This window comes from Nicotiana tabacum, chromosome 4 (assembly GCF_000715075.1).
Source record: "Nicotiana tabacum cultivar K326 chromosome 4, ASM71507v2, whole genome shotgun sequence".
NCBI lineage: Eukaryota > Viridiplantae > Streptophyta > Magnoliopsida > Solanales > Solanaceae > Nicotiana > Nicotiana tabacum.
In genome coordinates this window covers 14955898-14973513 of record NC_134083.1, presented here as the reverse complement: position 1 = coordinate 14973513, position 17616 = coordinate 14955898, and the positions used below count along the sequence as shown (strand labels likewise).

The 17616-nt window shown below is 36.3% G+C and overlaps 2 protein-coding genes across 5 annotated transcripts; one reads left to right on the top strand and one right to left on the bottom strand.

Annotated features, from left to right (window-relative positions):
- Window positions 1-2224: 2224 nt before the first annotated feature.
- LOC107765414 (WAT1-related protein At3g18200) lies at window positions 2225-12797 on the top strand. Of its 4 annotated transcripts, none has more exons than XM_016584071.2 (16): window positions 2227-2709; window positions 3048-3148; window positions 3319-3355; window positions 3456-3500; window positions 4740-4792; window positions 5306-5467; window positions 6714-6797; window positions 7435-7524; window positions 7630-7677; window positions 10085-10215; window positions 10315-10377; window positions 10469-10585; window positions 10895-11129; window positions 11657-11815; window positions 11905-12056; window positions 12278-12797. In XM_016584071.2, exons 2-16 carry the CDS (start codon window positions 3101-3103, stop codon window positions 12438-12440), a joined length of 1587 nt encoding a protein of 528 aa, XP_016439557.1. In that variant the 5' UTR covers window positions 2227-2709; window positions 3048-3100; the 3' UTR covers window positions 12441-12797. The 4 variants fall into 4 exon arrangements, with proteins under 4 accessions (XP_016439549.1, XP_016439557.1, XP_016439544.1 ...); XM_016584058.2 differs by having other exon boundaries at window positions 3048-3156; XM_075251436.1 differs by having other exon boundaries at window positions 2654-2793.
- A 1207-nt stretch (window positions 12798-14004) lies between these two features.
- On the bottom strand, window positions 14005-16120 carry LOC107765406 (T-complex protein 1 subunit delta). The gene has a single exon (XM_016584048.2). It carries the CDS (start codon window positions 15941-15943, stop codon window positions 14327-14329), a length of 1617 nt encoding a protein of 538 aa, XP_016439534.1. The 5' UTR covers window positions 15944-16120; the 3' UTR covers window positions 14005-14326.
- Between the last annotated feature and the right edge of the window lie 1496 nt (window positions 16121-17616).

Below are 17616 nucleotides of genomic sequence, written 5' to 3'. Positions count from 1 at the left end.
TAACAGTTCTAAATTTGGTTCTGAGGGTACAAAAACCCGTATTACGTGTCATGTATTTGGTTTGAAAGCCTGCACATGCTAGGTGACGGGCATGTGGGCGTGCACCGTAGGAATTATGACTTGGTCAAATTCTATGGAACTGTGTAGTTGAATAATCTGTTGTTATCTGTACATTCTCCATGTATTAGAGAAATTAAACCACAAATCATGTTAGAAATCATGTTTCGACTATGTGTTGGCATTGTAGGGACCCACAGAGGTCGTGTACATGTTGAATTACCTGCTAAATTATTTTTTTGTACTCAGTCACAGTTTTACTTGTATATTATATGTCAGTCTCTATTATTCCTTGTTGATACATTATATCATTCTGTTGGGCTAATTTTCATGATTACTGAGAGCCCGGAAAACTGGGGAGATTGATGACTGAGTGAGGCTGAGGGCCTGATTGTGAGATATTGATACTATATCACGTGAGTTGTCTGTGCAACACGTTAGTTGTCCGTGCGGATCTAGATATTATACTATAGCACGCGAGTTGTCCGTGCGGATTATAGGCTTGGGCTGAAGAAGCCCCTCCGGAGTTTGTACACCCCCCAATGAGCGCAGGTACCTACTGAGTGAGAGTTCCGAGTGCCAAGTGCCGAGTGGTGAGTGAATGGGAGGGCTGATTGACTGTGGCCCTGAGAGGATGCATTTAATTTCACTATTGTTGCACTTAGCTGCCATGTATCACTGTCTTGAAATTTCTGAAAGATATTACACGTTGTTTCACTTAAACTTGTCATGGAATAATTGTTTGACCTAATTTATCGAACTTGAAAGTATGCCTACTTTCCTATGTCGAAATCACTGTAATTGAACTTTGATTGTGAAGCTCGTCACTACTTTTAGTTCTTTATTTAGTCTTGTTACTTACTGAGTTGGTTGTACTCACGCTACACCCTACACTTCGTGTGCAGATTCAGGTATTTTCAAGCACTGGGTGTTGATTTCAGCATATAGTTGATCTTCTGGAGATTTCGAGGTAACTACCGGCATTTCACATACCTTGTCTCTCCTTCCCTATCTTTCCGCTTGTTGTATTTAGTTTCAGACTTTATTAGACACTGTTTTCCAAACTTGTGATATATAGATGCTCATGTACTCTGTGACACCCTGGTAGTTGGGAACTTCCGCATTTCGTTTTGGGTTTCTATCCCTGTTTTATGAGAACTTTTATTTATAAACTGCTTTAATTCATTTCTGTTAAAGGTGTGGGAATTATTTCGAAATGTCGGCTTGCCTAATACCACGATAGGTGCCATCACGACATGTTAGGATTTTGGGTCATGACAAATTTAACGTTCAATTAATTTATTAATTTCATACCATATCCAATAACTTTAATTAGTTCCTAATTTAATTAATCTCTTTTTCTAATCGCGGATTCGCTTGCGTAGCGCGATAGTGACATTTAATAATTTTCTAAACTAATTTCCTAAGCACAAATGTAGTATATTCTCAAAAATAATGCAAATAATTGATTTTCATGATTCTGAATTCTCTTGTGAGGCGTAATTATGATAAGTTAATTAATTTTGTTTTTGATCACGTATTCGCTTGCGTAGCGTGGTTATGACACGTATTATTATCCAAATCATTCTTTAATAATTCTAATAATCAAGAAATAAAAGCAGATAGGTAAAACATGGAAATTAAATAATGCACAGTTTGTCCAAAATTAATTTAAGCAGGTTTAACTCAATAAAGTGACCGTGCTAGAACTACGAGACTCGGGGAATGCATTACACCTTCTCTCCGGTCAACAGAATTCCTTACCCGAACTTTATTTTCGCAGACCAATAATAAAAGAGTCAAATCTTCTTTTGAATAGAGATTCAAATAAAAGGTGACTTAGAATACCCAAAAATCAATTCCAATTGACGACTCTGTAAACAAAATAATCTTTACTCAAATTTGTCACTTTAATTGAAAAAATATTTTAACTCACAATCTATAACATAATATATATTTTTTGGGTAGAAAAGGGGCGTGAAGTCATACTCTACTTCCGCCCCGCCGGGCCCCACTATATTAGATTATACTATATATATATTATTGTTGTTGTTAACTTGTTATTACATATAAATTTAAAGGAGAAAAATTCTACGTCTGAAAATATAAATTTTGTTTGAAGCTTGATTTATTACCTGTGCAAACAAACCATTTTGCATGTTTAAATGAATTAAAATAATTTTAAAAAGGGAAGAAAAACCTTCAACCTAGAAAAGTCCGTGTATTTGCCTGTTTCTGGATTTGTCCTCGTTTTCAGTCGCACTGTCGTTTTTGCCTCAAATTTATCCTAGACCACTAGGTTTCGTGATTTACTGTTCTACTCGATTCGGGGGCCTGGTTCATCTGGTTAGCTGCTAAAACAATGGCGGAACGTTCCAATTCAACATCAATTGATAAAGAGAGTGTCAGTACCAGAAATAACAAACGCGAAGGCCATTTTGATAACTCCGATTCCGTGACCAAGAAGTTGAGAAATGACACGCTAGAGGAGCCGAAGGCTGAAATCTCCGTCCAAAACGACTCGAAAAATGGAAGTGAATTATATTTTGAAATAGAAGCTGATGTTGCTGAGGATAAGGGTTCAAGGCATACCATGGAGGACGCTTCCGTTGTTCTTCCTGATGCTAGCCTCGAATTTCCCGGGAAATTGAGGTTTTTCACTACGCTCGTTTATTCCCCTCCCCCCCTGAGGAATTTATGCTTAATGTAGCGAGGGTTGATTCCTCTGAATTAGTGGTTAGTTGATTAATGTGGAAGATGAAGAAGTTGTATTACGTTATTACAGAGTCATTTAGTTTTTTGCCTTCTACTCTGTTGTTCTTATATGCAGAAGATTGATTTAATAGAATTCCTTGCTTGAAGAAAAGTGAAAAAGGAAAGAAAGAGACAAATTTAGGATATTGTGAAAATCAATGTATATTTTGAAAATCTCCTGTCGTTTCCTTGTAAGATATTGGGAATTTTTCTGACTATGTTATATTCCTATATAGATGTGCTCATTTTGCAATATACGATGGACATGGAGGTCGATTAGCTGCTGAGTATGCCCAGAAGCATTTACATGCCAATGTTCTATCTGCAGGCTTACCACGTGAGTTGGTGTGTTTGCTTAGTCTTATTAGTGATAGTCTAAATTTTTGTGGTGACTATTGTTCACATCTCATTTGTTGCATATTTCTGTTACTAGTAGTGGACTATTTTATATTTGGTTTTTCTTCTCTTTGTTTTAATATCATTGTCATTCTTTGAATGAATTTGCAGTTGGATGTTAAAGCAGCCAAAAAGGCGATACATGAGGGTATGATATTACTATCGCTACCAAAACTTGATAATCTTGCTCCTTACCCCGTTTTTAAGTGAACCAACTATTGATATTACTCATTTTCGGTATCTATCAGGATTTAGGAGAACCGACGAGTCTCTTCTTCAGGAAAGCGCCAAAGGTATCTTTATTCTCTGTTCCAGCTTTTTTTCACATTATTGTTTTCCTCGAAGTTTCATCACGGACCCCTTTTATCTGATTTGACAGCAAGATTTGTGTTTGCTATTCCTAATTTCTATATATCTAAAGCCATCATACTTGATCCATATATCATTTATTGTCATGGAGGATGAAAAGAGGCAATATATTCTTATGTCGGTGTTATCTTGTGGCAATTTTGGCCTGTAATTGTTTATCCTATTCCTCATTATAAATTCTAGTTCTTTTCATACTCCTCTTTCTTCAAGGTTCAACTGAATGATGTGGTTTTCTTTAATTTTTTATGTTTTTGTTCTGTTCCATCTAGCCTGTCTAGCTAGTTGCACTAGGAGACTCAAGGTGTACACAAGCATCGATTTCACTAGCAGCAAAACTTTTAAACTAATGAGAAAACTCTTCGCTTCTCCATTCCATTGCATTTGCTGTGTCATTCACATCTAAATCTATTAGTGTGAGATGAAGATTTAGTATATTTTACAATATCTACAAGTTAAATATATACATGTTTATCATGTTTGTCTCCTGTTTAGGAGGCAAAGAATTGTCTGCTAGATAGTTAATCAGATACTCACAGTAAATGATATTGGTTCATGTTTCCTTCAGAAATGCTAGTGAAAGTTGATCGTTTGCTTGAATTGCCACAATCCAGGCTCTGTATCTGATACTGAAATTATAAGCCAAAGGTTCAAGACATTTCATTGGCAAACCTGGTTGTATAGTGGATTGACAAGGTTTTACTGCTTACTACTTTTGGTTTATATAAGACATGATATTAGGTAAAAGAAGCAACGGTAAAAGCTTCTATTTCTTTTTGGAATGCTGAACTGGATAGTCTTGAATTTGTTTCAGGATTTTGTTCGTTCGGAAGACATTTTTTATCTCCTGCTTAACCTCTTTTTATGTATTTTGCATTTCTGCTTAGTCTATGCTCTTCTTCATTTCATGAAAACATTCACCTATTTGTATCTTTCATGTTCAAATGCTTTAAAGGCTGTTTCTGATATCACATCTCTGGTATTTTACTGAGGTATTAAGAATCACTTCTCTGGTATTTTAGTCTGAATTGTTAAGTGCTATCACTTCTTTGATTCATATTTCAATGTTCAACCTTTGTTTGTTATCTCAAACGATCAACTGCTTTCCATTTTCTTAGAGTCTTCTTAGGTTGATGGTTTACTTACAGTGTTAGATGCATCGACAGGTGGTTGGCAAGATGGTGCTGCTGCAGTATGTGCTTGGGTATTAGGCTCCAAAGTAAGTCTGGTTTCATAATTCTTTATGTGCTCTAGTGATTGAGTTCTTGTTTTTTGAGCTCTACCTTGATTCTCTTTCCACAATGTTTAACTTGTTGGAATGATGGTTTTGATGTTAGAAGCACATAATGCCCGAGGAACATTCAATAGTTTAAGTGTGACTCCATCAATATTAGATTGGTATGATTAATTTCTCTCGCACAGAGACATATAGAAGTGTATATCTAATCCCTTCTGGAGAAAACCTATCAAGATCTTGAAATCTTCGTGTTAAAGCTTTTGTTACATAGTGTGTGGTCCCGAAAGGGTCATATCTGGATGTTGAGTGTTAAACCAACTGCCATTCTAGTAGCTTTCTGAAGAATTTTTTTTATCTATGTTGTCTTCGTATAAAACTTACTCTTTGAATAAGCTGCAGCACCTCTCAAACACGTACATCTTTCTTATTAGTCTCACGCTGACTCTCAGGAATTTGCGTTGAATATCTAATGAAGTTTGTACCATGTCCAATTAGGTGTTTGTTGCTAATATTGGAGACGCCAAGGCAATTTTAGCTCGGTCATCTCCGGCTGACGGTTCAAACAACAGTTCTGATGGATCAACTCCAATAAAGGCCATAGTCTTGACCAGGGAACACAAGGCTATATATCCACAAGAACGTGCGCGCATCCAAAAAGTAAGCATTAGGCAATGGATACCTTTTGAAAGCTGATACGCAATTTTTGTCTCCATTTCTCATTTTTGTAAGGCAATGAATATCTTATCTTATTACTCTTAAGACTTTCTCTAAAACTTATTTGGCTTATGATAATTTCTGAACCACTTTGATAAAATAATTAGATAGTGATTCTGAATTTTGGTACTTTCAAACTGAATGCGTTCCATAATTCCTATCCAGATACAATCTTATGGGAGGCATATCTGCACTTGTAAATACCTGTCAAGTGAAGGTAGATAAAAAAGGCCATGCTGTCTTCAAAACCCACTCATTAGGGAGCAGTGGCCAGCTCAGTCAGTTATTCCTTTCCTAATTCAACGCTATTACCTATATGGACCAAGTAGTTTCCAACTGATTTTTTTTTTTAATAATAGTTTCCAACCAGGGGTGGATCTACCTTACACGAAGCGGTGTCACGTGACACTGCTTCGTCGGAAAATTTTACTAAATATGTATATATGATTGAAATGTCGAAACAAAAGAGAACAAATAAAATAAGTGACACCACTTGACACAAAGTACTAAGCAAGTCGTGCGGTTAAGTGCCTCAGTTTACTAAATGCGGTCATAAGTTCGAAGCTACACAGCATCAGTTTTTGCTTTAAAATTTTTGTGCTTAATCTACAAATAAGATACAGCTGCTTGGTTTGAACTATTGGCCTTTTAATTGTTAACAAAACATTGAACGGACGGGTCGAGAGTCATATTTGCTCGCTTCAGCGACATAAAGTTATTTGAATATGGAAGGATGTTGCTTCCATAAGTAGTTTGGCTATTTTTTTTCCCTTGCCGTTCATCTTTATTTTCGACGATAAAATTTATTAAAAATAATTTGCAAAATCAAACGAATGATGAGTTTTTAATTGAATGTTGTGGTGCCTTATTTAGAAAAAAAGTATTTAGTATTATTTCTAATGAGCTTATATTGAATGCATTTCAAAAAATAATAACTTATTGAGAAGAGTTGTATTAATATACTTGAGTTGTGTTTTATTAATATGATTCATATCGTGTTCTTTTTTTAATAGATTTGCTTACTGATTCACGGTTTAAAATGGTTACACCGCTTATGAAAAATCCTTGTGTACGCCACTGTTTCCAACTGAATTTTTCTTGTCATAAGTTGAACTTAGTGCCACATGCTTCTATTGCTTCTCTGTGATGGGTATGGACCTTCTGCTTATGAACATCCATGTTCTTGTAGGCTGGGGGATCTGTCAGTTCTAATGGACGACTACAAGCGCGCCTTGAAGTTTCCAGAGCTTTCGGAGATCGACAGTTCAAGAAGGTTGTATGCTGAGAGACAATCTTTTCTTTTTTAATTTTTTTACTGGTCATTATGATGACTGTAATTGTTTCTTTCTGTTTATTCATTTGCAAGTAATAATGCGTTTTGCTAGGTTGTATAGAGATTTAATTCAGCATCCTAAGGAAATACAATTGAATTGTAGCTGCTCCTTTGTTGTTATTTCCTTTCCCCTGAAATATCTTCATGTAAAGAGGATTATCACTTCTTTTAAAATGCTTAATTCATGGAAGGCTCTATAGAATGAATACAGCACAAACATCAGGTATAAGACGTTAGATGCAAAGGCATGAGAACTGTTTAGAATTTACGATCCCAAAACACTAGGACAACACGATTTGGCTGATGAAATTTTTTACAAACAGTATATATTGCAAATGCACCATCAAAATTATCCCTCCTTTCCGACAGGTGATAGATTCATTTGTGTTACTCTATCTGTCCGACGATAAACTTTGACTTTTGGATGGATGAAAGTGATCCACATCTACTGATCTACACGTATTATATGTAAATGCCTGTGCATGTATCTAATGTACCATTCACAAGTTTCAGGACTTTCAAATTCATTTAATCATCAAAATTCCATCATTTTCATGTAAAGGAATTCAATATGCAGGTTGGTGTTATTGCAACTCCAGATGTTCATTCATTTGACCTTACTGAGAGAGACCACTTCATCATTCTTGGCTGTGATGGCTTGTGGGGGGTATCTTTGTTTGTTTTTCTTCTGTCATATTCTTATGTTTATGCATACAACCATGATGCTTTCGGTGCCCTTCCTGGGGATATTATTTTTTCCCTCTGATTGTAGGTTTTTGGGCCAAGTGATGCTGTTGATTTTGTTCAGAAGCTACTAAAGGTATGTCATGTTCCCCTCCCCCCCCCCCCCCCCCCCCCACAACTCAAGTCACTCTCTTTTTCTCCCTGGAAAGTTCAAGCAGTCTTCAAAAGATTTTAACTTGAGACTGATTTCTGGTAGCAGCCTGCTTAACGTTTGCATCTCTTTGATAGGAGGGGCTACCTGTGTCAGTTGTGAGTCGTCGCCTTGTGCGAGAGGCAGTCCATGAGCGTCAATGCAAAGATAACTGCTCCGCTGTTGTAATTGCTTTTAGGAAAAAACAGTAGAACTCCAATATTTGTTAACAAAGAATCTTAGAAGAATCTAGGCAACCAAATTTGGTCTTGCTCTTTCGTTCATGTTCATTATAATTGTGGGTTGTATCTTCATGCCTTCTAGTTTAGTTGCAGATTGTACGGTTAAGATTTCTTGGCTTTTGACCAACAATTTGTTGGTAGAATAGGCAGTCTTAAAAAGTCTTTTCTGCTCAAGACTGTTTTGCATGCAGTATAAAGCTGCTTGTGTTTTATAAAGTAAACTTGTGCTTCTTCAGTTGGTTAAGTAATTGAGCAGCTAGTGTGATCAGTGTTTGGTTCATAAAGTTATACCTCTGGGTTCCATTGAAGCATTATTTGGAGAGGTTGCCATTCTTTCATGGTCGTTTTCCTGACTTTTTCAAATTGCTGATGGAGAAATAAAAGTGGGTAATGTTAGAGTAACTATAACCCCAAGCCTCAGAGAAACTAGAAATACAAATTGTGAAAACTGTGAAGGAAAATATTTCTGTTTATTTATTTACTTATTTAATTGCAGAGTGTCTTTCCCTTCTCCCTTTTACCCCACCTCCCACAAAAGAACTTTTTATCCTGGTTATACTTAAATATTGATTGATATGCAGCCGTGACAAATATTTGCTAGAGGAATAATGGAACATGATCTAATTTAGAGCAACTTTGTGCATGACAACAAAATCGTCATATTGTGAGAGTTGTATATATGTTTTGGTAATATTCTCATTCATGTACCGTGAACCATCTTGGTTAATAGTTTAATGGGCAGTTTCCTTTCTTTCTTTTTTTCTTTTTTGACGTAGTGAAAAGAGATGAGAATATACTTCTTCTAAGCTTGGGAATCTATATATAAGACTTACCTAATCTGAATAACATGGGTTATGTCTCCTGACTCAAGATTCGCTAGGACAAACTATGATTGCCCGTGAAAAGATTCTATCAAAAGGTCTAACGATCCAACGTCTTTGGGGTTGCAAACAATTGCTCTCATTTTGATTTCTTAATTGATTAGTGTATGATTCTGATTGCTCCCCTTTTGGCCTTTGCCAACTGACACAGTCCTCCTATAGTGGACGTTAATTTTCAGTTTCAAAACAAAATTCTGATAATAGTCTAATATTGTAAAGTTGGGTATTTTATTACTGTAAAACAATAGGAAGGACCATATGGGATCTATGATTCTTCGCTGTTTTCTTTTCCTAACACGATTAAGGGTATCCGGCAGCAGATGAGGGATTTGCTCCAACCAAATAGTTTTCATATTTCCTTTATCACTTTGTAAAATACGCTAAATCTTAAAGAGTTTTAGCTTCTATAAACAGATATCATAAAATTTTACATTATTAAGTCATTTAGTAAAGATAACTACATCAAATTATCCATAAAAGGTGAAATTAGTAATAAACATTCTAAAGGTATTTATGCAGCTTAATTCAACTGGCAAATGGTTGATAGTTTTTCTTCAATGGGTAAGTAAAACAATAATAACGTCTCAATCCCAAACAAGGGGTCGATTCTTCTAGGGTGCGTGAAAATAAAAATAGAAGAAAAACTTTCTCATTTCTTACTTAAAAACTAACTAATGAAAAGATAACATACAAATTAATAAAAAGGTCCTACAGAATAGCTGCCAAAATTCAAGAAATGTCATAAAATAGGTGTCGGTTTCTCTTATGGTATAACTACCAAACCAACATGTTGTCTCCCTAACAAAGTCCAAAGTCTCAAGTCAACGAATCATACGAGATTTAGATAAAACAATCTCACAATATACAGATTTGCATGCAAAGTATAGAGCAACTAAATCAATAAATGCACATTATACATTGAGGGACTTAAATTATTTAGAATCACATAATAATATGTCTAAATGATCACTTTGCATATGCCAGTGATGTTGTTGTGTTTTCTCCCTCAATTATTCATCAATTTAATTCACTTATTTTTTATCAAATGGCATCTTTCACTGCTCTCTGGACTTTGTATATATATGGGGACAATTTTTAGTACTTATAGTGCTTGAGGATCTAAGTAAAAAGGAAATTAGAAAACAAAAATCAAAAGATATGGAACCAAAAAGTGGCATCCCTTGCATTCCAGGAAAAGTGAAACTTCTTATAGCATTGCTTGTTTTGCAGCTCTGTTATGCAGGATTTCACATAGTTTCAAGACTTGCACTCAATATTGGTGTCAGCAAAATAGTGTATCCAGTTTATAGAAACATCATTGCTTTGCTTTTGTTAGGACCCTTTGCTTATTTCTTGGAAAAGTGAGTCTTTGATTTCAAAAACAACTTAGATTTTTATTCTTTTTTCCTTCTGTCTTGGTTTATAACCTTTTCTGCACTTCTGTTATATGGTTTATACAGGAAAGAAAGACCACCCCTCACATTTTCTCTACTGGTTCAGTTTTTCCTTCTTGCATTAATAGGGTAAGCAAGTAGAAATTGGAGTACTTTCCAATATCCACTTTTCTTAAATGAGCTTTGCTGATCATTATAATTCTCTTTTTTTTCTTGGCAGAATCACAGCAAACCAAGGATTTTATATATTAGGGTTGTATTATGCATCCCCTACCTTTGCTTCAGCAATGCAAAACTCAGTTCCTGCTATTACTTTTATCATGGCTTCTATTCTAAGGTATGGGTTGAAAAGTGTAATGCACAACTCAATATATCCAAATACATATCTCATTTCCACCATTAATTTAAACTTTTAAAGATTACTTTATATGCATTAACAGTGTAAAAATTATTTATACAACCATGTCGCTTACGAGATAGGTAATTACAAGGCATTATGTATGAATGGAAACTAACATGCTATCACATGTTAAACTATACTGATAGTGTAAAAAATATTTATAGTTTTAATGCATATAGCAAAAAACTTCAAATTTTTATAGCAACCATAGACTAAAGTACATGCTTGTACTGTTGTACATTTCAGCCTAGAAAGAGTACATTTTATGAGGAGAGATGGCATGGCAAAAATTCTGGGAACCATAGCAAGTGTTGGAGGTGCCACCATTATTACCCTTTACAAAGGCCCTCCACTATTAAGAGGAAGCAATTCTTCTGCAGAAGATATGGCTGCTTCTCATGAGAAAATGTTGAATTGGACATGGGGTTGTGTTTATTTGCTTGGTCATTGTTTATCATGGGCTGGTTGGATGGTGCTTCAGGTATATAACCAGCGATGAAAGAGTTTAACTTCTATATACTGATAATGTAATACTCTGTCAGGTCACATAAAAGAATAACTGCGTACAATAAGCGTAACTAGTCACCCTAAAAATAAGGCAAACAACCTGATATAACATGTTATATTACATTGGTAGCGTAAAAATTCTTTATATAGTCAGTGTATATAAGTTAAATTCATGATGGGAGCATGATGGTATAATCAAGTTGAATGGAGGGCAGCCCGGTGCATTAAGCCCCCGCTATGCATGGGGTCCGGGGAAGGGCAGGACTACAAGGTCTATCGTACACAACATTACCTTGCATTTATGCAAGAGGATGTTTTCACGACTCGAACCCGTGACCTCTTGGTATAATCAAGTTGAATGACACCAAAAATAATACAATACTTGTTAGTAAGATCAAGCAGTCTCCACATGGCTGCTGGAACCATAAGTCTGTTTATAGTTAATTCTGACAATTTATAGCACTCGCATTAGTGACTAATGAAACTTGGTAAATAATGCAGGCTCCTATTGTGAAGCAGTACCCAGCCAAGCTCTCACTTACCTCATTCACTTGCTTCTTTGGATTAATTCAGTTCTCAGTTATAGCAGCTTTTACAGAAAGGGATCCAACACGTTGGAAGATCCATTCTGGAGAGGAGGTTTATCTGATTTTATATGCTGTAAGACCCTAATCCAAGCTTTAATTCCCTGTTTTCACATAATTTTAGTTGACATGAATGGCTAATTATATTGGCTGTAATTGCATTAGGGTATTGTCTCTTCTGGAATAGTATTATCTCTTCAGACTTGGTGCATTCAGAAAGGAGGACCAGTGTATGTTGCCACCTTCCAGCCTGTGCAAACTGTATTAGTTGCTGTCATGGCTTTTGTAGTTCTTGGTGATCAGTTGTACTCTGGAGGGTAAGTCAAGAAATAATGAAAAAAATCAACTCTTGCTCATAATTGTTGATAAATAACAGTAAAGTCGCAAAACAATACTATGAGAATAGTATGTAAAAAGCAGTTACTTTAATGTGGCCAAAAGTAGTTGTGATTTTACTGTTAGCATGGATAAAATCGGTGACTATTGCTTAGAATATGTAGTCCATGAATCTCAAACTTGTCAAACTATATGAATGCAGGATACTTGGCGGACTTCTGATTGTGGTTGGACTTTACCTAGTGTTGTGGGGTAAAAATGAAGAGAAAAGAATTGTCAACAAACATACTGAAGAGGCAACATTGACAAAACATCTTCTTGCTTCCAGCAGCGAGGAATCCTCGGTTGGAGCTGACGTTTGCTAACAAAATATGTCAAATACAGTTCACACATAAACTTTTTTCATTGAAATATTATTTCTTATTTTATGGTTTCTTTCTAAAATTAAAGCTGCAAGGTCAGTCGAACGTGGCATGGACGCTGTAGCAAGAACATTGAACAGAAACCAAATTAGTTGAAGTTTAGATTACGAGCCATGAGTACTCAATTGGTCGTCTGGCAGCTTAAAAGCTTTTGACAAAGTGAAGTACTTGTTGGAACTATTGCTTTTTCAAATTATTTGTACAATTATACTTTCATGTAAACCTTGGAGAAGGAAACAGTTAATTGGTGTACTACTGACTTGGGAAGCATTCCCCTCTTGTTTCTTTGGGCTTGTGAAATTAAACACTGTGATTGACATGGCACAAGCATCTGTGTTTGGTGTTCAGATGATACTTAACCGTTACCTTCAAATTTGAGGAAAAGAAAGAAAAATATAATTCTCTGGATAGTCACCTTAAAGCAGAACTACTTTGAAGTCCTCGCCGTTATTGCAGTTACATTACAATATCAGATAATCTCAAGAGTTTGACTCCATAACAAACTGTAGTCAAACAACAAATTGTAACATAGATTACTCCCTTCCTTTTATGGGGCAACAGTTGATTGGGCAGGTTTGACTAAAACCTAAAGTACTAAATACTGGCACTAATGGTTTCTAAGAGACTCGGAAGTAGTAGGTGAAATTTGAAAGTCCTGTTCCTCCAGAGGTATTCTTCCTAGAAAGATCAGGTGCCCCCTTAACAATAGACCTTGGCTCCCTCATCAAAAAACAATAGACCTTGGCTCTTGAACACAATAAAATGATCAAACAGTTTGGTAAGATAAGCCAACAATCTAGTCGTCGGGCAGATAACACTTCGATTGAGCCTAGAGTGGTACAAAAAAAGAAGAATGAAACCAAAATAGAGTAGCACATACACAGACAAATCAGCAACTCATACTCCTATTTTACAAGGAGTGACAATACTCACCCAGCCAAACCAGGTAGCCCAAACTGACCAATCTTTCTCAACCTCCTTTACTCGCATTTCTTCTATTTGCTCTCTTCGTATATAAGCTTCTGTCACCCTGCCATTACTCATGGCATGCCCACTCCTCTCACCCACCCCACCCCAACCAACAGAATACCCCCGACTCGGGGGATGAACAGAAAAAGGCTTTCAACGTCACTCTTTTTGAGCCCTTACCCTTAACAAAGTTTTGTAACTTTTTGTTGTTCATTCATGCAAGAAAAAAGATCATATTTAACATTTACTCTACTTTAGGCATTAGAATGAATTAATACTCTTTTCCCATACTCTTTTCCCAGGGGATGGGAGAAAAAGAAATGTGTGTGTCTAACCAATAGACATCTGATATCACACCAGATCCACAATTTGCCCAAGGGCAAATAAGTAGAGATGAGAACATTCGTCAGCACACACAAATGTAAACGAGATACCAAACTCTCTTGGTGGGTCATAAGACAACAGAGTGCAAGAAGCAGGTGGTAAAGAAAAAATTTAAACAGGAAGCGCCATTTGACAACTAATTGGCACATAAATTGCTGGAGGAAAACCAAATACACCAACTAAGGAGCATCTGATTACTAATATTGATAAATGATAGTGGTCCACATGTTACATGCTGCATCATGTTCCCAACAAAGACATACGAAGAGCAGTCATGCACCCAAAACTAGGATTAAGTGAAATGAAGAACCCCAACAAGTAAAAATTAGCTAAGCAAAACTGAAATTCAAAGTTCAGCATATATTCTGAAATAAGGAAGAACCAGAGAACCACTAATTCTTGAAGCACACAAATCAAAAACAAAATATATGAGAAAACAATCCTCTAATTTTCCAGCAACTTCACATGACATCACTCTACCTCACCGTAACTATGTCATCAATCTTCAAAATCATCCGCACACATTCAGTGGCCAAGCTAATTGCACTTGTGCTCACCAGCAGTGGCTGCACCACATTCTCCTCCAAGATGTTAGTGATCTGTCCCTTCCTCACATTGATCCCCGTGTTGATCTCTCCCTGTGCATGCCTGTTCCTCAACTCAGTCACAATCGCAATTGGGTTCAACCCAGCATTCTCAGCCAAAGTATACGGTACGACTTCGAGAGCTTCAGCAAATGACCTCACACAATACCCTTCCATTCCCTGTAGAACCTTTGCCCATGCACCCAACTGCCTAGAAAGTTCAATCTCAGGTGCCCCTCCACCTGCAATCAAAAACCTCTTGCTCACCAAACATCTTACAACACACAACGCATCATGCAAACTCCTTTCTGCCTCATCAAGGACCAGTTGGTTTGACCCACGAACCAGCACAGAAGTGGTCCTGCCCATGTCCTGAATCCCTGTGATCTTCACGATCTTGCCACCATCCCCAAGAGATATCTCCTCAACCAAATCAGCAAATCCGAGTTTCTCCGCCCTGAAATGATCAATATTGGCAATAGGCAGACAATTTAAGGTCTTGGTAATGAACTCAATTTCATCCCTCTCAACATCTTTAATCACCATAATCTTAGCCTTTGCCAAATAATGCAGAGACAATTCAGTCACTGCATCCCTCAGAATACTCTTCTGAATCAACAAAACGTTACACCCAGTCGCCTTAATCTTCTTAATCATGCCCAAAATGTAATTCCTCTCTTCTTTCAAAATCCTATCCATCTGAGTATAATCAGAAACCACTATGCTCTGCTCAATATCAGTTTTTGGAGGTGAAATTTGGAACTGAATCACAGCAATTTTAGCTTTCTCAACACGCGTGAGACCGCCCGAGGCATGACTGACCTTCTTGTCAAAAACTAAACCTTTTACCAACTCTGTATCATCAACAGTACCACCCAATTTCTTAACAATTTTAATGTCTCTTAGATCAACGACTTCAGGTTTTGCAGGGTCCACAACAGAAAGCACAGAATCAACAGCTAAAGGAGCTAAAAGAGTAGAGTACTGCGATACTACCTTACTGTTAAGGGCCGTGCTCGCTGATTTCACGAGGGAATCACGGTCAGTGAGCTCAAGTGGAATGGCCATGGCTGTGAGAACCTCAACAGCCTTCGTAGACACCTTGTGCAAGGAATCGGAAATGACAGTTGGGTGAATACCGGCGGAGAGAAGAGAAAGGCACTGTTTGAGCAATGCACCGGCGATAACAACGACAGTGGTGGTTCCGTCTCCGGCGACAACGTCTTGTGACTTGGAAAGCTCAACGAGGAACTTAGCGGCAGGTTGAAGGACCTCCATTTTGTTCAAAATAGTGGCTCCGTCGTTGGTGATAATAACTTCTCCGTTTGCTGTAGAGATCATCTTGTCCATTCCTTTAGGTCCGAGACTTGTACGGACGGCGTTGGCTACGGCCTGTGCGGCGGCAATGTTGGCCATGCGGATGTCGTCCTTACGCTTATTGTCGACGAACGTCTCGGTTTTAGATGAAGGAGCGGCGCGGGGTGCCGAAACTGCCGCTGAAGATGCCATTTTCAGATCGAGATTGACGAAACCCTAGATGGAATACTACTAGATCGAGATGATTTAGAGTGAGTGGGAAAATGGGAACTGTGTGTGTCGAAACCCTAGCGAAGTAGAGAGGAGAGCGTGGGTTCGGGACAAATTGAATTTTGGGGAGGGGGTTTTGGGCTTTTTACCTTCCGATTTTTTTTCATTTTTCTGTTTCTACCCTGGCTTCTTTTCTTATAACTTGTTCGGCGAAACTTCTAAAATCTGCTTATTTTGGAAAATATATTTTTCAAAAATACTTTTTAAAAAATATTTTTGACAAAAATTAATTTATATTTAGTTAATTAATTTAAAAATTATTTTTTAGTAGTAATTAATATTTGGCCAAATTTTTAAAAATTGCTTCTAAGCGTATTTTTTTCAAAAGTGTTTCTCATAAAAGTACTTTTTGAGAGAAGCTACATTTTTCTACTTCTCAAAATCTGCTTCTGCTTCTCCTCAAAAGCACAATTTTTTCTTCTAAAAGTTTGGCCAAACATCTCAATGTGCTTTTTGCCCCAAAAAGCTTGGCCAAACGGGCTATTATTATGTTTCTACCTCGATTTATAGCTTGTTTGGCCAAGTTTCTAAAATCTGCTTATTTTGAAAAGTGTTTTAAAATTATTTTAAAAAAAATAAATTTGTATTTGACTAATAAATTTAAAAAGCATTTTTGTGCAACAATTATTGTTTGGCCAAACTTTTAAAAAGTTCTTCTAAGTATATTTTTTTCAAAAGTGTTTCTCGATAAAGCTATTTTTTTCTACTTCTCGAAAACTGCTTCCGTTTCTACTCAAAATTACTTTTTTCCCCTTAAAAAACTTGGTCAAATGCCTTAACTTTGGAAAAAAAATACTTTTGGCTAAGAAAAAAACTTGGTCAAACAGGCTATTAAACAATGTATATATTTTTCGCCCAAAAATGGAATAACATAAGGTCTTTTGAAGAAGAAAGTAACCGTGTGGGAAATAATACAAGAGATTGCTCATGTAAATGTATGTATTGAAATTACTTTATTGGAGTTGACTAATAAATTGTGATCCGAATTTATATCAATTATAACATATATAAATGACTATAAATGACAAAATCTACACAAACACACTAATTGTTTTAATGCATTGCTTATGTGCATGTAATTATTTTCCTTCTACATAATCTTGTGCAACCTTTTCTTGTTTCCCATCACCAAAAATATAGTTAAGATATTAGTTAAGATGGGTTGAATTTATGATATTATGGTAAAAAGGGGAGAATTACACAAAAATATAGTCCACCCACATACATTGCAGCAGAATAATCTAGTTACAACTTTGCAAATACGTAGCCCATTAACAATAGGCCAAAGTTTGAAAAATTAGCATTTTTTTTAATTATGGAAATATCTCATTTGTTGTTGTTTGTTGTCACTATTACCTAACCTTGAACCCTTTACCTAATAGGTAGGAGAGAAGTCTGCTTCTTATTATTTTTTTATTCAATAAATCTTCAAACACGAAAATTAGGTAATTTTTTATTGTTCTTCCCCAAGTTTGTATATATTCCTATTCCATCTACAAAAAAATAAATTAATATATAATGCAACTCGAGAACCTTAAATTTTTTTCTTTTCCAAGTTCCAAATAGCAGAAGTAAAAATAAAATTTGAAAAAATT